The sequence below is a fragment of the Chionomys nivalis genome, chromosome 12 (assembly GCF_950005125.1).
Source record: "Chionomys nivalis chromosome 12, mChiNiv1.1, whole genome shotgun sequence".
Lineage (NCBI taxonomy): Eukaryota > Metazoa > Chordata > Mammalia > Rodentia > Cricetidae > Chionomys > Chionomys nivalis.
In genome coordinates, this window is record NC_080097.1 from 74,717,663 (window position 1) to 74,743,089 (window position 25,427).

General features: G+C 42.6%; 2 protein-coding genes across 2 annotated transcripts in view; one reads left to right on the forward strand and one right to left on the reverse strand.

Annotated features, from left to right (window-relative positions):
- Positions 1–12,734, forward strand: part of Tox4 (TOX high mobility group box family member 4) — a 14,987-nt gene extending 2,253 nt beyond the window's left edge. Inside the window, exons 4-10 of the mRNA XM_057785971.1 lie at positions 4,887–5,129; positions 5,950–6,210; positions 6,870–7,100; positions 9,065–9,145; positions 9,748–10,491; positions 11,008–11,171; positions 11,634–12,734. Coding sequence (XP_057641954.1) covers positions 4,887–5,129; positions 5,950–6,210; positions 6,870–7,100; positions 9,065–9,145; positions 9,748–10,491; positions 11,008–11,171; positions 11,634–11,694 — 1,785 coding nt within the window. The 3' untranslated portion in view covers positions 11,695–12,734. The remainder of the gene's footprint in view (positions 1–4,886; positions 5,130–5,949; positions 6,211–6,869; positions 7,101–9,064; positions 9,146–9,747; positions 10,492–11,007; positions 11,172–11,633) is intronic.
- A 371-nt stretch (positions 12,735–13,105) lies between these two features.
- On the reverse strand, positions 13,106–25,306 carry Mettl3 (methyltransferase 3, N6-adenosine-methyltransferase complex catalytic subunit). Its single transcript, XM_057785973.1, has 11 exons — positions 25,175–25,306; positions 18,420–18,637; positions 17,933–18,337; positions 16,630–16,805; positions 15,919–16,135; positions 15,526–15,713; positions 15,117–15,155; positions 14,873–14,981; positions 14,712–14,777; positions 14,103–14,215; positions 13,106–13,330 (listed from the first exon to the last, which is right to left on the reverse strand). The coding sequence occupies exons 1-11, from the start codon at positions 25,272–25,274 to the stop codon at positions 13,219–13,221; spliced, it is 1,743 nt and encodes a 580-aa protein (XP_057641956.1). The 5' UTR covers positions 25,275–25,306; the 3' UTR covers positions 13,106–13,218.
- Positions 25,307–25,427: the final 121 nt, after the last annotated feature.

Sequence of the window (25,427 nt, forward strand, 5' to 3'; positions counted from 1 at the left end):
CGTAAACCTCACATTGTCCTTATTCATAGACAGTGCATTTTAAAAGTAAATACAAGGCTGGGTGAATTGTTGCACACCTTTTTAATCTCAGCACTTGGAAGGCAGAGGCAGGCAGATCTCTAAGTTTGAAGCTAGCCTGGCCTACATAGTTCCAGGGCTGCCAGAGCGCCATAGAAAGACTCTGTCACCAAAAAAAAAAAAAAAAGGAAAAACAGTTTTCCAATTTATCCCACCACCCTTTTATGCAGTTGAACTTGATAACATGATAGGTGGCCCCTTTTACATCCAGGAACTATGGCTAGGCTAGGCAGTGGAGCTCTTGCCTGCTGTGTTCCAGCACTGTGGGAGAAAGGAAGTCAGTTTCCAGACTTGCATCTGCCCCCTATGTTTAGTGAGGGTGACACAGCTACAGTTTAAGCTTAAATTCAGTAGCATCCTTTAGGCCTGGGTTCTATTATTGTTTTTTTGTTGTTGTTTGTTTATTTATTTATTTACTTACTTACTTATTTATTTATTTATTTTTAGGCAGGGTTTTCCTGTGTAGCCCTGGCTGTCCTGGAACTCATTCTGTAGATCAGCTGGCCTTGAACTCTTGAGTTCTGCCTGCCTCTGCCTCCTGAGTGCTGCTTAAAGGCATGTGCCAAAACTGCTGGGTCTGTTTTTTTATGCCTTCTTATTTCTTCTTCTCTTGTTGGTGCTGAATTTTTTAATGTTTATGGGTTTTGCTTTGCTTTGGGGGATGGTTTCCCTATGTAGTCTTGGCTGGAGGCATACTTGCTATGTGTACAGACTGGCTTTCATCTGCCTCTGCTTCCTGAGTGCTGGGATTAAAAGTGTGTGTCCACCATGCCCGGCTTTTAATCTTTATGTTAATGAGTACATGAGTTTTATTGTCGTCAATCTTATTTTGAGCCTCACAAGTAACTTAAAAGTGGGCAACTTTTTTTTAGCAGTTCTTTTTAGAAGAACATTAATTTTTTTCAAAAAGAACAATAGAAAAAAATAGGTCCTCATAGAATACTAACCATAAAATAATTGAAAAATTTGACTGCCTTCAAATTAGAAACTTCTTCATATCAAAAAACATCATTATAAGGGCTAGAGAGATGGACCCGTGGTTAAGAGTACTTACTGCTGTTGCAGAGGACCTGGATTCAGTTCCTAGCACCCACACAGCAGGTCAAAAGGGCCTGTAACTCGAGTTTCCACACCCTCTTCTGGCCTCTGTAGGCACTGCACACACATAGAACACAGGCTTACATGCAGGCAAAATATTCATACACATAAGTAACCTCTGTAAACACTAGGTGTGGTGCTGATCTGAACTTGTACATATAAAATAAATCTTAAAAGGAAAAAGTGTCATAGCGCACACCTTTAATACCAGCACTTACGAGGCAGAGGCATGTGGATCTCTATGAGTGCAATGCCAGCCTCATCTACAAAGTGAGTTCCAGGACAGCCAGGACTGTTAGACAGAAAACTCCATCTTCAAAACAAAACAGAACAAAAAGAAGGCATCATTGTAAATACTTGTACAGAACTTCATGTGTGAAATTCTGAAAAAATTTAAAAAGATATCATTACCAAATAGGAACTCCAGAAGAGAAGGTATTTATAATAACACCTATAACTCGTATTTAGAATATACCAAGCATGAGCATAGCTTTAAACAGTTTACAGAGAGTCCATTTAAATACACTGGGTATGTGGGAAATCGGTTTGAAAGAACAGGTGTCACAGAGGAAGGTGTATTACTGCACTGCTTCAGACAGGAAACTTGTGCTGTGAAGGTTTAGTCTTCTTCCTCTCAGTTGAGTTGGCTGGTACATAGTGCTCTGTATTTGAACACCACTTTAATCCCAGCACTCAGGTGGCAGAGGCGGCAGTTCTCTGCCTTCCAGGCCAGCTAGTGCTACATATATTATATCAGATTTTCTTTTCAGTTTCATTGTTTGGCTTTTATGAGATAGCCAAGACTAGCTTTCAGTGTCTCATGTAGTTGAAGGTGACGCTGACTTTCCTAATCCTCCTGTCTACCTTCTAAGTCAGTGGTTCTTCACCTGTGGGTTGTGACTCCTTTGGAGTTTAACAACCCTTTTACAGGGGTCACATATCAGATATTTGCTAGTATTTAGGCATCTGTCCTGGCCTGACCTTGGGGTTCCGAGAGGCTATATCTTGGCTGCAGCCACTAGGAGAACCTGCTGGGTACATTCTTTTAAAAGTGTAAAGACCCCTGCCCACCTCCTGTCTCTTTCTGTTCCTTTCTTTCTCTCTCCTCTCTGCTTCTTTGCCTCTCTTCCCCCCTTCACTCTCTCTGCCTCTCCTGCTGCTCCTGTCCCCAGAGGCCAGTCTCCCCCAGTTCCTTTCCCCCATTTTCTGTTTCCTCTCCCACAAAAATATACCCCTCCACATGAGCTCTGTCGCATGGCATCTTTCTCTCTGTTACCGCTTTTTAAATTACAAGGTTATTTACAACGCAATTCATAATAGTAGCAAAATTACAGTTACAGAGTAGCAACAAAATAATTTTATGGTTGGGGTCACCACTACATGAGGAATTGAAAAAAAGGTTGCAGCATTAGGAAGGTTGAAAGCCCCTGTTTTAAGTGCTGGGATTGTAAGTGAGCACCATCACACCCTGTATATTCTATTGTTTTTTTTAAATTAGTTTATATGCATTGTTGTTTTGCCTGCATGTATGTCTGTGTGAAGGTCCCCTGGAATTGGAGTTATAAACAGCTGTGAGCTGCTGTGTGTGTATTGTGAATTGAACCTGGGCCCTCTGGAAGAGCAGTCAATGCTCTCAACTTCTGAGCCATCTCTCCTGCCTGTATTCTGTTGTTTTTTAAAATTATTTTAAGGATCCATAATAACCACACTTTAGGATAAATTAGATGTTAAAGTCAGTTTCTTTAAAATGAATATACAAGAAACTTTTAAATTAAAAATTTTATATGTATGGGTGTTGTACCTGCATGTATGTCTGTGCCCATGGAGGTCAGAAGAGGGCATGAGGTCCCCTGGGACTGGAGTTAGAGTTGTGAGCCATCTAGGACTAGAACCTAGGTCCTGAAGAGCAGCAAGTGCTCTTAACCACCGAGCCATCACTGTAGCTCTAGGGAATTATTTTTTTAATAGTGGATAGTCAGTATATGGGTTCGTTTTAGAGTTTTTGTTTAGTAAGTAATAGGCTCTGGGTTCAAGCTTCAGGACAAATGAGAGAGGATAGAGAACATTGAGAGGATGAGTAGAGGAGGGAAGTGGTATTTTCGTGTTTGTTTCGTGTGCATGCAGAGAGCAGAAGGCACCACCAGAGTGGGTGCTGAGAACTGAGCCCCAGTGCTGCAAGAGCAGCAGATGTTCCTAATTGCCGAGTCATCTCTCCTGCCCTCCTGTGCTCAGTATCTAAGCATCCTTTATTTATCTGTTTGTTTATTTGAGACAGGGTTTCGCTGTAGCTTTGGAGCCTTCCTGGAACTAAGCTCTTGTAGAACAGGCTGACCTTGAACTCACAGAGGCTAGGATTAAAGGTGTACCCTACCACTGTCCTGTCTTTATTTACTGTGTGTTCTCTCTAACACACAACACACACACACACACACACACACACATGCACCCCCTAAAGGGGTTGGTAGTGAGGAGTAGGTTTTCTCCCTCTACCATGTGGAGCCCAAGGATTCACCTCAAGTTGTTAGCTAGGCTGGGTAGCATGCGCCTCAGTTTACACACTGAGCCATTTCACGAGCTCCTGGGTATTATTCTTATAAACAGAATAAAAAGCCCAGAGTTTGGAAACAGTTTAGGCTGAGTGCATTTCCTCTCATTTTTTTCTTGAGGAAGGAGCCCAGCCTCCTGATACTCATGGTACTCTTCCTGGCTCAGTCTCTGCAAGCTGAGGTTGCAGGTGTGACCACTGCGCCAGGCTGTAATCTCTGTTTTATGTGTTTTATAGATAAGGAAAAACCTACTTAGGGTCATGAGCCGTGAGCTACAGTTCTTTCTACAAAGCCTCTTGCTTATTACTTATAATATTTTATTCTACAGTTACTTCTGTTTGACAGGAAGCTGTCAGATAATCTGAGACTAGACATTTCTGTTAGTCCTAATAATAGTGGCCCCATTCCAAGTAGGAGTGAAGCTGGGTGTGGTGGTCCAGCAGTCAGGAGGCTTGCCGTTTGGGACTAGGTCTTGAAGGAAGGAAATAAAAAGGGGGGAATCAATAGACTAGAAGAGTGATCATTGTTAGTCAGACTCAGGAGGGGACGATGAGCCGCGTGTATTTTTTTTTTTTTTTTTTTAAGACAAGGTATTGCTATGTAAGCTAGGCTGGCCTCAAGTTCACTTTGTAGCTGTTATCCTTTTTCTTGGTATTATTGAACCCCCGAATCCTATACAAATGAGAATCTTATTTGTTAATGCTGAAATTTCTAAAATGGTGAGGTTTTTATTTGTTTGGTTGTTTTTGGTTTTTCAGGACAGGGTTTTTCTGTGTAGCTCTGGCTGTCCTGGAACTAGCTCTGTAGACCAGGCTGGCCTAGAACTCACAAAGGTTCGCCTATCTCTGCCTCTTGAGTGCTGAGGTAGGTAATTTTTCTATGGCAGTATCTTTTAGGATTTGATCCAGAGGAACCTAAAACAACAAAGAGTGATTGGCTGGTCAATACAACAGTTAGTTTCTGTGGCCTGAAAATTCAAGTATACCATTGTGAAATAACTGGTGTGTTTAGTATTGGCAGCAGGATATTAAGCATCATAGGCTGTTTCCTTACTTGTGCTGACTTATTAGAACAGGAGAGATAGAATTGGGATAGAAGCAAGCAGAAGCACACTGGCATCTTGTGGTCAGCTCCTCTCCTACTAATCCCTTCTTTTCCATACAGACCTTTCATACACCAAGCTTGGGCGATGAGGAATTTGAAATCCCACCCATCTCCTTGGACTCTGACCCCTCCCTGGCTGTCTCAGATGTGGTTGGCCACTTTGATGACCTGGCAGACCCGTCTTCCTCACAGGATGGCAGCTTTGCAGCTCAATACGGAGTTCAGACATTGGACATGCCTGTGGGCATGACCCACGGCTTGATGGAGCAGGGGGGGGGACTCCTGAGTGGGGGCCTGACGATGGTAAGAGGGGACACGCAGCAGGCTCACGGAGCTTCTAGGGACGGCTCTAGTGGGACAGAGATTCATCTCTAGTCCCTGCTACACTTGGGTAGTTCTTGTTTCTTCTTTCTATGTAAGCTAAAGACTCAGCAGCAAAGACTTCATTTTACTTGAATAAATGAGATTTTCTTTAAAAATAATTTTAAATTATAAAATATCCAATCTTAGATATTTGAAATGAAAATGATTCATTTTTAAAAAGGGTTTTGTTTGTAATAGCCTTCAGTCTTGATTCAGACGGCACATAGAATGGTTTATTAAAAAATGGGCTGAGCCAAATAAAGTGCTAATTATAGACTCAGCGTTTATAGGTGTTTAGCATCTCCATCTCATGTGTTTGAGGACAGCATCTGTCTCCACCCCAGCTCCTGTGCTCATTGCCCATGCACTACCACTGTAAACATTATTGTTAGAAGATGCTAGTGGGTACAGATTGTATGTTCTCACTACCCACGGGGTATATTAAATGAATTATTTGTCCTTTTCTGTTTGTTTTTGAGTCAGGGTGTCACTCTGAAGCCCTGAATGACTTAGAACTCAAATATGTAGATCAGGCTGGCCTCAAACTCAGAGATATCACCCCCTTCCTCTTATCTCCTGAGTGTTGGAATTAAGGGCAGATGCCACCATGTCTGGCCTCTTAACATATTTTTTATGTAGACAGATTATCTGATGTTTTATAAGATTTAAGTGATCATAGTCTATATAAGCCAGGGATGTGTAAGGAGGGGACTTGCTGTTTAATGTTGTGTGTTGTAATTAGTCCTTCTGCTTCTCTCAGGACCTGGACCATTCTATAGGAACTCAGTATAGTGCCAATCCACCTGTCACAATTGACGTACCAATGACAGACATGACATCTGGCTTAATGGGACATAGCCAGTTGACCACTATTGATCAGTCAGAGCTGAGTTCTCAACTTGGATTGAGTTTAGGAGGTAGCACCATCTTGCCACCTGCCCAGTCACCTGAGGATCGTCTTTCGACTACTCCGTCACCTACCAGTTCACTTCATGAGGACGGCGTTGATGATTTTCGGAGGGTAGGCATTCCCTGCCAGAGTTCATTCTGCTGTTAGTCGAGGGTAAAATGCTTGGCAGCTAAAGCCTAATCATCTTTATTTGGTTCTGGGTGTGGGTTTCTACCTCTTAATTTTGTTTATGATGCACTTCTTGATTACTGTTCTTAGTGATCCTCACCTACATATGTGGCTTTCAAAACCATTGCTTACATTTTTAGCTTAAATGCCATGGCTGTGGCTACTTTTCTTTCTTACCTACTGAGCCATCTCTCCAGCCTTTTTTTGTTTGTTTTTTTTTTTGTTTTTGTTTTTCGAGACAGGGTTTCTCTGTGGTTTTGGAGCCTGTCCTGGAACTAGCTCTGTAGACCAGGCTGGTCTCAAACTCACAGAGATCCGCCTGCCTCTGCCTCCCAAGTGCTGGGATTAAAGGCATGCGCCGCCACTGCCTGGCTCCTAATTTTGTTCCTATCAAAAACCCTTTTCTTAGCCAGGCTGTGGTGGCGCGTGCCTTAATCCCAGCACTCGGGAGGCAGAGGCAGGTGGATCTCTGTGAGTTCAAGGCCAACCTGGTCTACAAGAGCTAGTTCCAGGGCAGGCTCCAAAGCTACAGAGAAGCCCTGTCTCGAAAAACAAAACAAAAAAACCCTTTTTTTAATTCTGTCCGTTTTTCTCCCTGACAGCAACTTCCGAGTCAGAAGACAGTGGTAGTGGAAACAGGGAAAAAGCAAAAGGCTCCCAAGAAGAGAAAAAAGAAAGACCCTAATGAGCCTCAGAAGCCAGTCTCCGCATACGCATTATTCTTCCGTGATACTCAGGCTGCCATCAAGGGGCAGAACCCCAATGCTACCTTTGGTGAGGTGTCGAAGATTGTGGCTTCCATGTGGGACAGTCTCGGAGAAGAGCAAAAGCAGGTGACTAGTGGGTGGTAAACATTTGCTAAGGTTTTAATTGAACAAAATCTTAGCGTTGCTGTGAATAGACACCAAGACCACAAAACTCTTATAAAGGAGGCTTGCTTACAGTTTCAGAGGTTTAGTCCTCTCTCATCATGGTGGGGAATGGGGCAGATGTGGTGCTGGGGGAGCTGAGAGCTCTACATCTGGATCAGCAGGCGGCAGGAAGAGAGCAGCACTGGGCCTGGCTTGGGCTTTTGAGACCTCAAAGCCCACCCCCAGTGACACACTTCTTCCAACAAGCAGTGCCACTCGTACTGACTGGGCGTGGGAGCCATTCTTACTCACACCACCATGGTACTTAGCTGTCAGAGCTTTGTTAATGGCAGCCATGCATCCTTTATCTTAGCACTTATACAAAAAATCATTTCTATATAGTAGTTTTTGTGGTGCTTGGTAGCAAACCCCCAAGGCTTCTATACATGTATGCTCTCCTACCCCAGAAGGTCCATGGTTCATGGTAGAAGAGAACTAACTTATATAAGCTGTCCTCTAAATGCTATATGCATTTCCAGAAACATACACACATATACACAAAATAATTGATTTAAGTTCATTATAAAAACACTGCATCTTTCATAAACTGTAAAATAACTATCGTTCTCCTCTTTACTAAAGATGGACTTTGCTAGGTTTGGTGGTGGCACAGGCCTTTAATCCCAGCACTGGGGAGGCACAGGCAGGTGGATCTGAGTTCAAGGCCAGCCTGATGTACAGAGTGAGTTCCAGGACAGCGAGGACTACACAGAGAAACCTTGTCTCAAAAAACTAAAGATGGGACTCTAAGGTTCACTGCCCAGTTAAGGTCATACAGCGTCTAAATGATAGGGTTAGGATAGTCTAGTTTCCTCATTTCAACATTCCATGTGGCATCCATTCATAGTACCTAATCCCTTTTGTGTCTTCAGCTGTTTAGTTTTTAGGTTAACTTCCTAAAGCCTTGTATTTTTCCTGTTTGTACAGTTAAGGTGTTTCTTGATAAGTTGCCTGTTAAAACTATGCCTCAAAGTTTCAGATACAATTTCATTAACGGCCTTCTCATGAACTGTAAACTTGAAAACTATAATCTCCCTAAATTTAATCTGAATTAAAAAAATCAACCAGTAATAGTGGTATGCACATATAGCACTTGGGAGGTAGAGGCAGATCATGAATTTCAAAGGTCAGCGTGAAGGTGTGTGCCGCAGGGGCACATGTAAACTGAAGATAGCTGTTATTATCGCTACCCTACATGCCTGTGTCTCCTGTCAAAGCAAATCCTCAGTGTCTACAAGGTTGGGTTTAATATTATTTTATATTATTAATATACCATATTTCAGATATTTGTTGCTGCTTTAATTCTCACCCTCATCCTTTTGGGTTAGTTTGGTGTTTCTGCTGTTCTTGCCTAGATTTCTTACTATTGTAACAGAATGATAGAATATGGCTGGTTATAGCTGGCAGTTACTACCATCTGTTAGTTGGTATGTTGTCGTTCCTCCATGTAGTTTCTCATGTTTTAAGAAATATGGTACATTCTAATGATCAGATCAGAGATAGCCCAGACTCAATAGAAGAGGAACTGCCTTCAGCTTTTGGTGTGGGAGGGGAGGCACACAAGAGGTAAGGACTCTTGGGGCCATCTTTGATAACTTAACACATTTATAGGGGAAGTCTTGGAGTTGGGCAGTATTGGGCTATATAGGCTACTGATATGATAGGAGGTGGTTTTATTTTTGATATAGCAATGAGCATGGATTGCTGTTTACTTTAGAAGTATAGAAATTTTAGTAAGACAGTTAGAGTGAATTTGCCATAAAGGTTGTCATTATGGCTTGCTCCACTGAGAAGAGTGGTCTGTGGTTGGACTGAGTTCTTGATGTACAAAAACAGTCAGTTTCTCTTTGGAGTGTGGTTCATTTGAGATGGTGTCTTTCTCTTAGGTATATAAGCGGAAAACTGAAGCTGCCAAGAAAGAGTATCTCAAGGCGCTAGCTGCTTATAAAGACAATCAGGAGTGTCAGGTAAGATGATTATAAATGGATGTCTTAAACCAATTCTTTTTTTTAAAAAATTGTTAGCTGGGTGGTGGTGGCGCACGCCTTTAATCCCAGCACTTGGGAGGCAGAGGCAGGCGGATCTCTGTGAGTTCGAGATCAGTCTGGTCTACAAGAGCTAGTTCCAGGACAGGCTCCAAAACCACAGAGAAACCCTGTCTCAAAAAAAACAAACAAACAAAAAATTGTTATAGGCAGATCTCAGTCTTTCTCTCTCACATGCACGAACACACACATGGAGGGGCTGGAGAGATGTTCCCAGCACTCACACGGTAGCCAAGGACCATCTCTAACTCCAGTTCCTGAAGCTCTCCAAGCATACATACGGTACACATATGTGCAGGTAAACACACATACACATAAAATAAAAACAAATCTCTGTGGAACCTATTATTACAGAGTTAAAACTGATCTAAAGCTTCCCTAGTATTTCATATCATAAGCTTACTTAAATAGTCTTTGAGTTTATCCATTATTTTCAGCATTTACTTAGTCTTTATTTTTCTGTTACTTATCTTTGCTTGAAATGTACTGAGAATGAATGTGTTGCCTTTTGTTTTGGTCTTCAGGCGACTGTGGAAACAGTGGAATTAGATCCTGTCCCACAGTCACAGACTCCTTCACCTCCTCCTGTGACTGCTGCTGACCCAGCATCTCCAGCACCAGCCTCAACAGAGTCACCTGCTTTGTCCCCTTGCATTGTAGTTAATTCCACGCTTTCATCTTATGTGGCAAACCAGGCATCCTCAGGGGCGGGAGGTCAGCCCAATATTACCAAGTTGATTATTACCAAACAGATGCTGCCTTCTTCTATTGCCATGTCTCAGGGAGGAGTGGTGACTGTTATCCCAGCCACTGTGGTTACCTCCCGTGGGCTCCAGTTAGGCCAAACAAGTACAGCTACTATTCAGCCCAGCCAGCAGGCTCAGATTGTCACTCGGTCAGTGTTGCAGGCAGCAGCTGCAGCTGCCGCTTCTATGCAACTGCCTCCACCCCGACTCCAGCCTCCTCCATTGCAACAGATGCCTCAGCCCCCAACTCAACAGCAAGTCACCATTCTGCAGCAACCGCCCCCACTTCAGGCCATGCAACAGCCTCCACCTCAGAAAGTTAGAATAAATTTACAACAGCAGCCGCCTCCACTGCAGAGCAAGGTTGTGCCTCCACCCACTCTAAAAATGCAGACTGCCCTGATCCCTCCAGCTGTGGAGAGCAGCCCTGAGCAGCCTCTGACCTGCAGCCCCGAGGCCCATATAGCAGAGACAACCTCTCCTGAGACAATTTGTGAAATGATCACAGATGTAGTTCCTGAGGTAAGCTTGAATTGTTTCCTCAAAAAAGGAAAAAAAAATCTGTATTTGGGATACATATCTGATGTAGGCCAAGATAGACTGTGTTACCAAAGATAGCCTTAAGTCTGATTCTCCTGCCTCTGCATGCCAGTTTTAACTTAAAAAAAGTTATTTTATTTTATTTTTTGGTTTTTCGAGACACGGTTTCTCTGTAGCTTTTGGTGCCTGTCCTGGAACTAGCTCTTGTAGACCAGGCTGGCCTCGAACTCAGAGATCCGCCTGCCTCTGCCTCCTGAGTGCTGGGATTAAAGGTGTGCGCCACCACTGCCCGGCAAAAAGTTATTTTAAAATAAAATTCTTTTCATGTTATTCTGCTTATCAGAACTCTAAAGCTTGGTTATGAAGAAGACTAGGAACTCACCCTTTTCTGAAACTCCTTATGTGAGGGGTGTGGTGCCTGTTTCTCTACTGGTGTGTGTAATGTTTTGAGTAGGTAGGTTGCACTCTAATACATCCTTGTTTGTTCCCTGTTGTAAGGTGGAGTCTCCTTCTCAGATGGATGTTGAATTGGTGAGTGGATCCCCTGTGACACTGTCACCTCAGCCTCGATGTGTGAGGTCTGGCTGTGAGAACCCTCCTGTCATCAGTAAGGACTGGGACAACGAGTACTGCAGCAATGAGTGCGTGGTGAAGCACTGCAGGTGAGCAATCAGGACTGCCTTAGCTGCAGCAGCTTGATGTGTGCAGATAGGAAGGCGATGTCTGACCAGAGCTGCTACTAGAAGGAAGCTTTGTTCAGTTGCTTCGGGATGGGTGCAGCTCCATTGAAGATAGCTTGCCTGGCATGAGTAAGGGTAGCAGTACCCAAGAGATTGGTGCGGGATAGGTAATGGGAAAGCAGCAGAGTAAATGCTAAACATTCCAGGGCATTACCTATGTCCATGAAACAGGGCACCTGCGTCCTGTCCCCAGACCTCTACAAGATGGATCAGCACCGTCACCACTTTTGACTCTGAGGCTCTTTGTTCCTGTATTTACTAAGATGATGGTGTTATATTTTGGAGATGTAGGGAATTATTTGTATGTATTTTTCATTGAGAAGATAAAAAGATAGTTAAAGAGTATATCTAGGCTGTAATAACTGTTGTTTTTCCTTCTCTTAGGGATGTATTCTTGGCCTGGGTGGCCTCTAGAAATCCAAACTCCGTGGTGTTTGTGAAGTAGCCTTTCCTCTTCTCCAAGCCTTGAAGATTCATCCACTGGACACAAGTCCAGGAGCTTGTTTTGGAAACACAAGCTGGGCTTCTTCTGGTAGTGCCTGACCTTTACACCCATAGTCCTTCATGCCCCCACCTTTTCTTCAGCAGAGGCCAGACTAAGGAACAGGGCCAGCGAATTTACTGTGATTTGGAATTGCTTTCACTCTCAACTACAAGCAAAATTGCCAGGTTCATAGTACAGGGAAGGGTGAAGGGAAGATGGAAGCAAATCATAGAGGATTATTAGAAGAAATATGTTGCTAAAATTGTCAGAGCCTTGCCTAAAATGTTACTGCAAAAGTGCTTAGCTCTGTTCTTAGGAGGAAACAGCCCTGGAATGGGGGCTTAGGGTTACAGCTCAGTGATAAAGGGCATTGGGTTTAAGTCCCAAGAGGAATGAAAATACTGAGTTAAAATACCCCCCTTTAAAAGGGAATTACTATTATTAATCTACACAGTGCTTTAAGAACAAAGATTTGTGGGGCTGGGGTTATGGCCTAGCACTAACAAAGCTCTGAGTTAAGTCCACAGGCAGAAAGATCAGGAGTTCAAGGTCATCCTCAGCCACCAGTAAGTTTGAAACCAGTTTAGGATACACAAGGCAAAGGTAGAATAAAGGTTTTGCAGAGCATGGTGGCCCATGCCTTTAATCCCAGTATTTTGGAGGTGAACATAGATTTCAAAAAACAGGCTGGGTATGGTATACTCTCCTTTAATCCCAGCAATTGGGAGATAGAGGCAGGTTGGATCTGAGTTTGAAGCTAGCCAGGGTTACGTAGTGAGATCCTGTCTCAAGGTCCCCTCCCCATTCCTGACACATACACCTCTCTCTCAGCACATTGGGCTGGAGGGGAAATGACATCATCCAGGATTTTTTTTTCTCTACAAGCATTTCTGCAGTCAAAACTTTCTTTAGCTGACTTGATTACCAGTTTTGCATGTAAGAGGCAGAACTCTATACCCTTAATGAGAGGTTTTGCAAAGTAAAGTTATGTTTGAAACATCTTTTAAATGTGCTTTCATTTACATAAAGCATAAGCTAATTATTTTACATTCTACGTTCTTCTTTAACTGAAGATGATCTTATTTTTCTTAGAAATAAGCTATAGAATAATAAACCAGCAAAGTCACATAGAATAAGCAAAACACATGCCTGGTAAAACTAAGTAAAATTCAAATTAACCCTGTTTATGGTATACTAATTGCTAAGCACTGTGAACCTGTGTACTCCTGTTTTATAATGATCGACATGTTGATGCTACTCCATATTATCCATTTAATTTGAACACTCAAAACTAATGAAGTAGGTAGCTCACATTCCTCTTACATAGTGAGAAAAAGACTTGCACAAGAACACATGTTAAGTGGCGAAAGCCAGAATTTCACTTCAGAAATCTCAATTACAATACAAACTTTTTTATTTATATATGGTGGGGGACACTATTGTATAAACACTCCTCTTAAGGCATAGCCTATGGAGCCATGGCTTCTATAAATTCTTAGGCTTAGAGATGATACCATCTGGATACCTTTGCTTAAACCGGGCAACCACATCTGGGTCTAGTAGGTGTATCCCATCCAGCTGGTTTCCAAGAGTAATCCTAAAACAAAGGGGAAGAGGAGGCAAACCAAAACATCCTGTAAGGGCTCAACACTGCTCATGCCAGGTTTTGTTTCTTTGGGTCTCAGACTGTCCTGGAATTTTCCATGTAGACCAGGCTAACCTTGAACTCATATAGATCTGCCTACCTCTGCCTCCCAAGTGCTGGGGCTAAAGGTGTGCTCCACTATGCCTAACCCATGTCAGTTCTTAAAGAGATCATAACACAGTACATGGCAGTCCTAGTACAGGTGCAGATATTAAAACTGGCTGGATTTTTCTTTGGTGGTGGTGGCTGTAACTGGGGATTGAATCTAGGGGTCTTATATATATGCTCTAATGCTGAACTATATCGGTCAACACCCTCTCTCTTTTGATACTAAATTAAATTCATTAAACTTGTAATCCTTCTGCCTTAGACTCATGTCAGCTGGATCTGCATATTTAAGGATTAGTAACTGATGTTGTTAGCCAGGCCTATTTCATTCATAGTCATTGCCAATGAATAATCTTCGGATAATTAAAATGCCAGCCATAGGAGTCAAAAGCACTAAAATTGACAGATTAAGTAAATAATTAGTAGTCACTAGGGGGCAGATTTAATATATCCCATAGACTAGCTGAGGATCCTTAGGCTGTTATAACTTTAAGAATAGCCCTTTGAAATCTAGTGAATGTTGTAGAGTCCAGGAAAATGATTTAAACATAAGCTTATGCCACCTGAGTTCTTTACACCCCATCTGTAGAGTTTTGCCCTGTTGTGGTAATGTTACCAGTTGGGTTGCACATTGTGTGGTCGTCCAAATAACTCAATCTTGCGGGTGCCTGGGGACAGTCTCTCAATCATGCCATATATTTCATCTGGTTTATGACTGGTGGAACGAACCTAGAAAATAAAAACCAAGCTACTTAAAGTCATTCAAGATTATAGGGCTAGAGAGATAGCTAAGCAGTTAGGATGGAGCACTGACTGCTCTTCCAGAGGACCCAGGTTCAACTCCTAGAACCCCCATGGCAGCTCAGAATTCTGTGCTCCAGTTCCAGGAGATTCGAGAGTTCAAAAAGAATTATATACAGGCAAAACACTGACACACATGAAGCAAAAATAAATTTTTTAAAAAAGCTTTTCTCGCCGGGTGGTGGTGGCGCACGCCTTTAATCCCAGCACTCGGGAGGCAGAGGAAGGTGGACCTCTGTGAGTTCGAGACCAGCCTGGTCTACAAAGGGAGTTCCAGGACAGGCTCCAAAGCTACAGAGAAACCCTGCCTCAAAACAAACAAAAAAAGAAAGCTTTTCTCAAGATTGCAATTCTAGCTCTGTATGTTGTCCAAATAAATAAAATGTTGGAGACTATACCTGACAGAGGTAATTGTAGCACATACCTCAGCTACAATCACATCACAATCCAGACCCTGGTTGAAGCCTTGGGGATTTCCTTTAACACCAACCTGCTCATCACAGAGAACAATTGTTACCTTATGAAACCACAGCTTTTGGACTTTTAAACAGTCCCTCTTACTAAGTTGGGCCTATTGTTACTCACCAAGCAGTGTTCCTTTCCGTGGTTCAACCAGTGACCTGTTCGTCCTGTCCGAATGATGCGCTGCAGTTGGTTAGTCTTCACCCAGATGATTTCATCCACCCGTTCATAACTGTGGAGCACAGAGAACTAGAACTTTAACTAGCGTTACAGTTGAGGCACAATGCTAGATACAAAGGCAAAGACTGATAAGAATACTGAGAGAAGTCAATTTCCCTCAGAAAAATACAACACAACTCCTACTTACCCCCAGAGGTTCAGACACTCTCTGCCCAATTCCATGGCCCTAGAAAGATGTAAGGATTAAACAACTTGTTTGTCCTTATTTTTCCTTTCAAAATATTTCATGTGTTATAAACATCAAACATTTACATGGAAAACATCATCGGGGCAACCAAATTAAGAATGAAAAGATGAAATGACTGAGTGACTTTATTTTTCTAAAATCAAGAATCCCAAGTATTTGTGCTATAAACAAACATTAAGCCCCATGGAAGGGGGTTGGCACCCTAAATCAGTGACACTTTTAACCACAGGCCTGAGAAAACCTCATGGAAGGGGGAGGCTTCCTTAAGTCGGAAACCCAGGATTTTATTCCCACCCAGCTTTCACACTGTACTATATTTGCCCGTACCTACATATCTGGATTATATTACCTGCCTGTGACCCAGAGGAAAAGAAAGCCATCATCCTGCAGTACTGGGATATTGAGCCTGCGCATCTCATCATCTGTTAAGGTCCCATATGGTAGCTCCATGTGAATATCCCAAGGTGGGTCAGCCATCACAACTGCAAATTTGCCCAAGATACTGACGTCCAGGTAGCGGATATCACAACAGATCCACTGCATGAGGTAGTATTTGGTCATCTTTCTTTCTTCACAGATTGATGGTCCCAAACCCTCTAACTCAAGTGTTCCTATCCCATTCCATTCCCATCAGTGAGCCAGACTGCTAAATTTATTCCGTTTTTCTACATATACGGATGCCCCATTCAGTTTGTCTATAGGTTGAAATGAGTTTCCCCAGGCTGTCCAGACATGTAGGTACCTGAGGTGGAAAGAGTCGATCTGCGCTGGAGTCACCCCCAACACTCTGCGTAAGAGCAAGCTCCTGGCTTGGTGTATGCTCCTTGCTGCCAGGACCCTCAGAATCCATGCAAGCGTCAATTTCATAGTGAACATATTTGCAGGTATCCATGTGGAAACATGTGTTAAGAAAAGAGCAGTCACCTAAAGACTCATCGGTGTGCTTATTGATAATTCGTCTGGGAAAATTAAAAAAGGGGGCTCAGAATCCAAATGGTACTTCAGAAGTAAATCATATATTCAAATGCAGGATTTCTTATTCTCCCCCAATTGTCTGTATCACTAAACTAAAAGAACTAGTTTTTCTCTTGAATAAAGACGACCTGGGTGCAGTGGTTTAGGCCTATAATCCCAGCACTGGTAGTAGCCCTAAGGTTAGAAAGGTCATCATCACAGGCAGCCTGAGCTACAAAAACCCTATCTCAAAAACAACAAAATGCAGACTTTCTTCTCTTCCTAGAGAAGGTTGTTACATCAGAATTAAACACTGGCCCTAAGCCAGTTTCTACCCTCCTTCCAGAGAACTTTTAACTTGCACTATTGGTCAGAGACACAGATGCCTGACTAGAAATCTTTTAGTTACATACAATGGCCATCCCAAAGACAGATGGAATATGCTGGAAAGAATTCCTGTTTCTGAAGAAACCCTCCCCACCTCTCCCTCCCAAGAGACCTGAAGTGCAGCTTGCGACAAGGCCGGTCAGCATCAGTGGCTTTCATGCACTCTTCCTTGGTCCCATAGTCACAAAATTCTTGCACCTGGGCCCGACCTCGAGAGCGGAACTTTTCAACAATGGATTGCTCCTTGGCTGTTGTGGTGTTTAAAAGCTCTAGGATCTCCTGACTGACCTGTTTGACAGAAGTAGCCTTGGTCTTAAGGATTTGTATATAAATTAGCCCTTAAACCACCTCCACAAGTCTACCTCATAGAAATATCTGATAAGAGATAAATGAGCTAACAATGTAGGAGGATGGGTTCACTCATCACAAGTATTTAGAAAGGAATTCAGACACGAAGAGCCTGCTTTCTACAATGAGTACCAAGCTGATAGCACCCACCTAAGAGTCTAACATCCCCTTAAGCCAATTTTTAAAAAAATATTTATTTATTTATTATGTATACAATATTCTTCCTGTGTGTATGCCTGAAGGCCAGAAGAGGGCACCAGACCTCATTACAGATGGTTGTGAGCCACCATGTGGTTGCTGGGAATTGAACTCAGGACCTTTGGAAGAGCAGGCAATGCTCTTAACCACTGAGCCATCTCTCTAGCCCAGCCAATTTTTTTTTTTTTTGATTGGGTACTAAGAAAGGGACAATGCTAGTATTTCATTGCTTATCTCAGAATATTTGATAATTCTGTAAGGGAAAACACTAGTTATCCTCATAGAAAGCCAAACTAAATTTTTATAACTAAACTAGAAGTCATAAACATGAAAATTCAATGTAGTTCTAATCAGAACAATTGTCTTGATAATTTCATTGATTTCTATAACTTGATCTAAAGGAGTATCATTTAGTATTCTCCACTTGTCTTCCTATATCTATTTGAATTTCTCTTTTCTCTGAATCCTCTTCCAAGGATTCTCCCAAATAGATTCCGTAATTCAGGACTTCCTAACAATGGAATTATTAATACTTTGGCTAGACAGTTTTCTGCGGGGGTAGTGTGTTTAGCAGATTTTTGGCCCCTACCTTCTAGATCCTGTATCTATGTATCTACTCAGTGTCAGTAGCACTTTGCCACGCTGTGACAACAATGCAGCAAGACACTGCTACAATGGGTGGAGGTGAAGGTAGAGGAAACCATCTCCAGTTGAGAACCATTGCTCTATGTCTTAATTCTAAAGCTACTCCTTGTCAAAGGTAACAAATCAAAACTGCAAATTGGAGCACAATGTGAACATTTCCGCGTGACCCGACCTTCTTGCTGTGCTGATCAGAGTACAGTGTGAACATTTCCGTGTGACCCTACCTTCTTGCTCTGCTGCTCTTTAGTAGACTGTTGGTTCAGAAGACTTTCTATCTCCAGATCAACATCTGAGGCAGCATGTTTCCTTGACTTCTTAGCCGGCTCCTTAACTGGCTCTGATGTCGAAGAGGTCAAACCAGATGCTAAGGAGCTGGCAAAGGCAGCCACTGCAGTCGAGTCCTGTTCTGCACGTCGTTTCTGCCCTGCGATAGTCCCTGCTCCCTCTCCAAGGCCTTTCTTGTCCGCCACAGCGCCCATCATAGCAGAGAGCTTGGAGTGGTCAGCGTAAGTTACAAGGGTGGGATGTGCATCATCTTGTAGGAGACCTCGCTTTACCTCAATCAGCTCCTGAGCTGCAAATTTCTGTAGAAGACTTTCTACCCCATCTTGAGTGGCAGGTGCATCTGGCTAGAGAAAGGAGAAGAACATAAGAGACACTACCACGACAACAGCAAACATGTGATAAATTCCAACTTTATCAGCTCATTACCGTAGAGATGGCAAGACGGATGGATACAGCATCAGTGGGCAAGGTCAAGGCTAGATCTGAGAGGTGGTGTAGCAACTTCTTCTCTAACTCAGGGTCTGTAGCTAATTCAGGAACTATAGAAGTTGTGCTGGGCTTAGGGCCACTAGAGGTGGGCACAGTAGGCACTGGGCTATCACTACGGAAGGTTGGGGACAGGGTTGCTTCTGGATTCCTTAAATCTAAAAGAGAAAAATAAAGTGAAAAGGGTCAATACTGGCAATCTTTATATTCCTCAAGGCCAAATTCTCTAACATTCCTAGCACACAAATCTTTCATCTCAAGCAAGTTCTCTGACCAGCAGAAGCACTAGATCACCTTTCAGTCATACATAAGCATTTGTTGTTTTGCCAAATAATCCTGTATTTTACTGAGAACTATGCATCTTTTTTTCTCTGTTGGGGCAAAAGTTTTTTCCTAATTCTCTGCCCTCACTACTTCAGAGGAGGTAAAACAGCATGGTACATCTATAGGGCTCTGCCACCCTTTTCTTCTCTCTCTCTTTTTTAAATATTTTATTTATTTATTTATTTATTTATTTATTTATTTATTTATTTATTATGTATACAATATTTTTTCTGCGTGTATGCCTGAAGGCCAGAAGAGGGCACCAGACCTCATTACAGATGGTTGTGAGCCACCATGTGGTTGCTGGGAATTGAACTCAGGACCTTTGGAAGAGCAGGCAATGCTCTCAACCGCTGAGCCATCTCTCCAGCCCCCTTTTTCTTCTCTTAATAATAAATCAATCTATACTTTAAAATTAAAAAAATGAAATTTTTAATAATCAAAGCTGGGAACAGATTATCTTTTCCAGGGATAAATTTTGGATTTATTTATTTATTTTCAAGACATGGATTCTCTGTGTAGCCCTGGCCTGGCTCTCCTGGAACTCGATTTGTAGACCAGGCTGGCCTCGAACTCACAGAGACCTACCTGCATGCCTCTGCCTCTGAGTGCTGGGATTAAAGGCGTGTGTCACTACCACCTGGCGGATTTTAATGAATCAAGGCCATTGGTCATCAAGAATATGTTTCACACTTAAAAACACTAGGCCCAGAGCTGGAGAGATAGCTCAGAGGTTAAGAGCACTGACTGCTCTTCCGAAGGTCCTGAGTTCAATTCCCAGCAACCACATAGTGGCTCACAACCATCTGAAGTGAGATCTGGTGCCCTCTTCTGGCCTGCAGGCATATACGGAGGCTGAACACTGTGTACATAATAAATAAATCTTTAAAAAAAAAAAACAAAACTAGGCCCTTGGAATACTTGTTCAAAGGCCTGGTCAGCAAATGGGCCCCAGCATATTTCCACCGTATGTTCTTACTCCACCAACTGTTCACAGAAGCACTTTGAAGACTTGGATGAGTTAGAATAACTCATCTTAGTTAAAAGGATACACAACATTTAAGTAATAATTACTATGTAGCATACCTAGAGTGTAAGAGAAAGACTTGCATTTTTAACAGAGATCCCACAAATCTAATAAACGTGAACTGAATCAGTCATACTAGGTGCAGATCCCTAGTCGTCTTATTCAGGTTATAAATCTGAAGTACCAAAATTTACTTTCAATAAGCAAGTATGTACAGTGATCAAAGCTACTGCAACAAGGAAACACAAGCTATTTTTCCAAAGGAATTCAGACTATATCAACAAATTTAATTGTGAAACATTTTCCTGACTCATAAAGTATGCCAAAAGGGGTATTACATAAATTGTGGAAGCCAGGTGTACAATCCTAGCTTCCTGGGAAGCCGAGGGAGGAGGGTTCCAAGTTCACAGAATATTTGGGCTATAGACTAGTTCATGGTTTAAGCCTAAGCAGTTTAACAAACCTGTCTCAAAATACAAATTAAGAAAAGGCAGCTGAGCCGGGCGGTGGTGGCGCACGCCTTTAATCCCAGCACTTGGGAGGCAGAGGCAGGCGGATCTCTGTGAGTTCGAGACCAGCCTGGTCTACAAGAGCTAGTTCCAGGACAGGCTCCAAAACCACAGAGAAACCCTGTCTCGAAAAACCAAAAAAACCAAAAAAAAAAAAAAAAAAAAAAAAAAAAAAAAAGGCAGCTGGGCATAGTGGCACATTGCCTTTAATTCCAGTACTCAAACAGAGGCAAATAGATCTGAGTTTGAGGCCAGCTTGGTTTACACGGTAAGTTCCAGCCCAGCCAGAGTTACATGATGAGACCTTGTCTCAAGAAAAAATAAGCCTGCTGGGCCGTGGTGGTGCATGCCTTTAATCCCAGCACTTGGGAGGCAGAGGCAGGCAGATCTCTGTGAGTTCGAGACCAGCCTGGTCTACAAGAGCTAGTTCCAGGACAGGCTCCAAAATCACAGAGAAACCCTGTCTCAAAAAATCAAAAAAGAAAAAAAAAAAAAGAAAGAAAAAATAAGCCAATTAAATATATAAATACATAAAAGTAAGTACGGACTAGTATATGGCTGCGGTAGAGTGCTTGCTCAGCGTGTGAAAACCCGGGGTGCAATCCCCAATAACACCCTCCTCCCCTAAACAAATGGGATTTGTGATAGAGACTTTAAGAAAATAAATAGGTAAGTTTTTGTTTTTTTTTTTGTGTAGCTCTGACTGTCCTGGAACTCACTATGTAGACCAGGCTGGCCTTGTACTCACAGAGGTCCACCTGCCTCTGCCTCCCAAGTGATGGATTAAAGGCCTGTGTCACCATGCCTGGCCTAATCTAGGTAAATTTTAAATCGAAGTATATCACTACTTTGTCATGCAGATGTCTGGTTTCCACAGGGTCTTAATGTGCAGTCCAAACTGTCCTGTAAGCTATGATGTAGCTCAGGGTGACCTCAAATTTTTCTGTCTTAGCCTCCAAAGTGCTGAGATAGCTGCCTCTGTTTGTCCTGAAACCTAGCCTACTTTACCCAAGCTAACCTAGGATTCTGCCTTCTCCTGCTGAGGTATAAGCATGTGATGTTATGCTTAGCTTGATAAATAGATTCTGAAATGTTTTTAAGTCATATAGTAACCATTTCCCCAATTACGTTCCAACTATGTGCCCAGGGCCAAAAAGACGGCTCAATGGTTAAAACACTTGCTATTCTTGCAGAGAACCTGGGGGGTCCCAGAACCCACGTGGTCCTCACAACTGTTTGTAAATCCAGTTCCAGGGATCCAAAGCCCTCTTTGGCTTCGAAGGGTACCAGCACACACAGTACACTTAATTACATAAAAGCAAAACTCATATTCATAAATTAAAAAAAAAACCAACTATGTGCCAAGTGTGCCATATAATGCTGTTTCCATGAATGTTTTGTTAATAAAGACCCAAGGCCTCGCTAGGCAATTATACGTACGTTTTGTTAGGCTTTTTAAAAAATTTATGTCAATTTAATGAGAATACTTTGAGAAAGCTGTCCATGTTCAAAACAAATTTAAGTAAATAAATGTTAAATTACTGAGCATTTTCTATGACTTCAAACTTCTAATTAAAACTTTAGAAACATTCATTTTAATGTAATCTAATCCAAGTTCTGTGTGGAAACATTACTTTTCAAACCACAAACATGTGATATTTTACTTATACCTGATGCAACGATACCTGATAGCATTTTTTTTTTTTGCTTTATTTTTGTTTTTGGTTCTTTTGTTTGTTTGTTTGTTTTTTGAGAGAGGGTTTCTCTGTAGCTTTGGAGTCTGTCCTGGAACTAGCTTTTGTAGACCAGGCTGGCCTTGAGCTCACAGAGATCCGCTTGCCTCTGCCTCCCGAGTGCTGGGATAAAGATGTGCACCACCACCACCCAATCTGGTTTTGTTTTTAAAGATAGGGTTTCTCTGTGAGGCCTTGACTGTCCTGGAACTTGCTGTGTAGATCAAGTTGGCCTCAAACTCAAAGAGATCTGTCTGCCTCTGCCTCCCAAGTACTGGGATTAAAGGTGTATGCTATCACTCCCTAGCAATACCACATTTAACAAACTTTTTTGTACTTCAAACAAAACACTGAATCTACCAACTCAAAGCAAGCAATTTGACAGTTGTGTCTATTAAATTTTGGTGATTAAAATGATATTGCTCGCTGGACAGTGGTGGCATACACCTTTAATCCCAGGACTCAGGAGGCAGAGACAGGCGGGTCTGAGTTTGAGGACCAGGACAGGCCCCAAAGCTATAAACCCTGTCTCGAAAGACCAAAAAACAAATAAATAAAAATAAAATGTTACTGCTCTTAATTCTTTCTTTTTGTGTTTTGAGACAGGATCTGAGTATGTAGCTCTACCTGTCCTGGAACTCACTATATAGATCAGGCTGGCCTCAAACTCAGAGATCCACCTGCTTCTGTCTCCAGAGTTCTTGTATTAAAGGTGTAACCTACTATGCCCACCTTTTTGATTTTGAAACAAGGTCTTTTTGAGTCAAGTGAGCTATATCCAAGGATGACCCTGAACTCAAGATTCTCTTCTTTCAAGTTCAAGATTAAAGGCGTATGCTACCACATGCAACTAGACCTACAACTTTCAACATGTTTTTACATAGAGATTTTTCAGAAACAGCCATATAAACATATTAAGAATATTTTACTACGTTGTTTTTGCATTTGTGTGTGTTCCAAGTGGCAGCCTCTACTACTCTCTGCCTTGTTCACGCCCTTGTCTCTGCTGCTGACAGTGTTTGGGGGGTTTGAACTCCAGTCCTCATGCTTGTGTGAGCACTCTTACCTGCTGAGCCATCTCCCTACAGCCCCCAAATGATTGTTTTAAAAAGCCTGCTCTTCCAAAGGTCCTGAGTTCAATTCCCAGCAACCACATGGTGGCTCACAACCATCTGTAATAAGGTGTGGTGCCCTCAGGCATACACACAGATAGAATACTGTATACATAATAAATAAATAAAACACCTAAAAAAGGCACTAAGATAATTGTAGTTATTGGTAAATTGATTAAAAATCAACTTAATTATCTGTCTATGATAGCCATGTAAGCCGGGCAGTGGTGGCGCACGCCTTTAATCCCAGCACTCGGGAGGCAGAGGAAGGCGGATCTCTGTGAGTTCGAGACCAGCCTGGTCTACAAGAGCTAGTTCCAGGACAGGCTCCAAAACCACAGAGAAACCCTGTCTCGAAAAACCAAAAAAAAAAAAAGATAGCCATGTAAAAATACATAAAACTGACATACAAAAAGAATCAGGAGCCTGGGGAAATGGCTCAGCTCAGCAGTTAAGAAGACTGCACTTACAAGGGACCTGCTTCAATTCCTAGATTTCCAGCAGCCACATAGCAACCTTCTGAAACTCCAGCTGCAGGGGGATGGAGGGGTGAAGGGAATCCTTCTCTGGCCCCATGGGCACCAGGTGCATGTGCACAGACATGCACAGACATCACAGCATATATGTTGGCAAAATACACCATACACTAAAACATAAATGGGAAAAATAAAACTAAACTCACCAGGCAAAGAAGTTAGTTTGTATGGTGAGGTAAAAAAGTTCTTCAAATCTTGGTGTCTAATTATTCGTTGATCCTATGTTTTGCATTTTACTATACTGCCCTATTTTTAAATTATGTGATCTGACAAATTTTGTATTGGCTAATAAAATTTAAAAACCAGGCCATTCAAGTGGCAGCTCCAGCAGGGTCACTTTACCGCGGACACCAATTCTGTTTCTTCGTCATTGTATTGACCGTGGACCCATTCACTTAACACCTTACATGTATGCTACTGTATTTCTAACTTTTTTTGGTTTGGTTTTTGCTTTTTGAGACCACAGTCTCGCCGGGCGGTGGTGGCGCACGCCTTTAATCCCAGCACTCGGGAGGCAGAGGTAGGCGGATCTGTGTGAGTTTGAGACCAGCCTGGTCTACAAGAGCTAGTTCCAGGACAGGCTCAAAAGCCACAGAGAAACCCTGTCTCAAAAAACCAAAAAAAAAAAAAAAAAAAAAAAAAAAAAAAAAAAAAAAAGAGACCACAGTCTCTCTATGTAGTCCTGAAACTCAGAACTTCCTGTGTAGACCAGGCTGGCCTCAAACTCATAGATATCCTCCTGTCTCTGCCTCCAGAATGCTGGGATTAAGGCGTGCGCCACCACGCCAGGCTTTCTCCTTTGACTTTCACCTAGATTTTAAGGTCCTTTAAGGTAAGAACAGAGTCTTAGTTTTGTCATGACTCATGAATAGTGTAGATGTATAACAAATACTTACTAATTATGGTAAGAATCTTGCCTGAGAATACAGGTCCAGAATATGAACACATGAACTTAATGTCATCAAAATCTGCTGATGGGCGCTGAGAATACTAAGCACTGTCACAAGCTAGCCACACACGTGATATGGATTCAGTATTCTTGCAGAATTTTCCAACTTCTCATTAAACAATTGACCTTGTGCTGGGAAAGGATGTTGGGGTAGGACTCAAAACCTTTTAATGTTCAAATTTTCTGAATTTCTCATACATGGGAGAGGGGGAAATGTTTAAAGACCAAAACTAAGTGTTTTCAGATTCTCACTACGTTTGTAAACACTTTCCTAATCATTCAGCACCACCTAGTGAGGACCTTGTTGTGGTTGCTAAACTAGGCACTGGGGGCATGCAGGTGCAATCCTTGCTCCCCGCCCACAACGTTAAAGAAATGACAGTGACGGAGCAATCACTAGAACTGAGGTGGACGGCTCAGAATACCGAGAGGCTTCACAGAGGAGGCGGCGCCGCCCGAGCGGCCGCTCGCCCCTTCACGGCCCGCCCACCACCCCGCACCTCACCCAAGTGCCCCGAGTCCTGCTTCCGCCTCCGCTGCAGCCGCTCACGAAGCGAGTCCAGCTGTTTCTTATGCGCCTGGATAGAACTCCACGTGTCCGACATCCTCCTGCCCGGCTCCGACTCCGCTCGAACCAGTCGAGGGAACTAGCACCTCCCAAGCCTAGAACGGCGAGACATCCAATCCTCGCGCGGACGCCAGAGCCGAGATGGAAAGCTACTTCCGGTTTCCCGAACGCAGGCTTTAAGTGCTGGCGA

What these genes read in the sequence shown, in the direction of transcription:
- Mettl3 (XM_057785973.1), bottom strand. Translation starts at nt 25,274, where the DNA reads ATGTCGGACACGTGGAGTTCTATCCAGGCGCATAAGAAACAGCTGGAC. An exon ending in TTCCTCTGGGTCACAGGCAG is followed by an intron (nt 15,156 to 15,525) that starts GTAATATAATCC and finishes ACATCTTTCTAG; the next exon opens with GGCCATGGAATTGGGCAGAG. An exon ending in CACAATGTGCAACCCAACTG is followed by an intron (nt 13,331 to 14,102) that starts GTAACATTACCA and finishes CCTTTGTTTTAG; the next exon opens with GATTACTCTTGGAAACCAGC.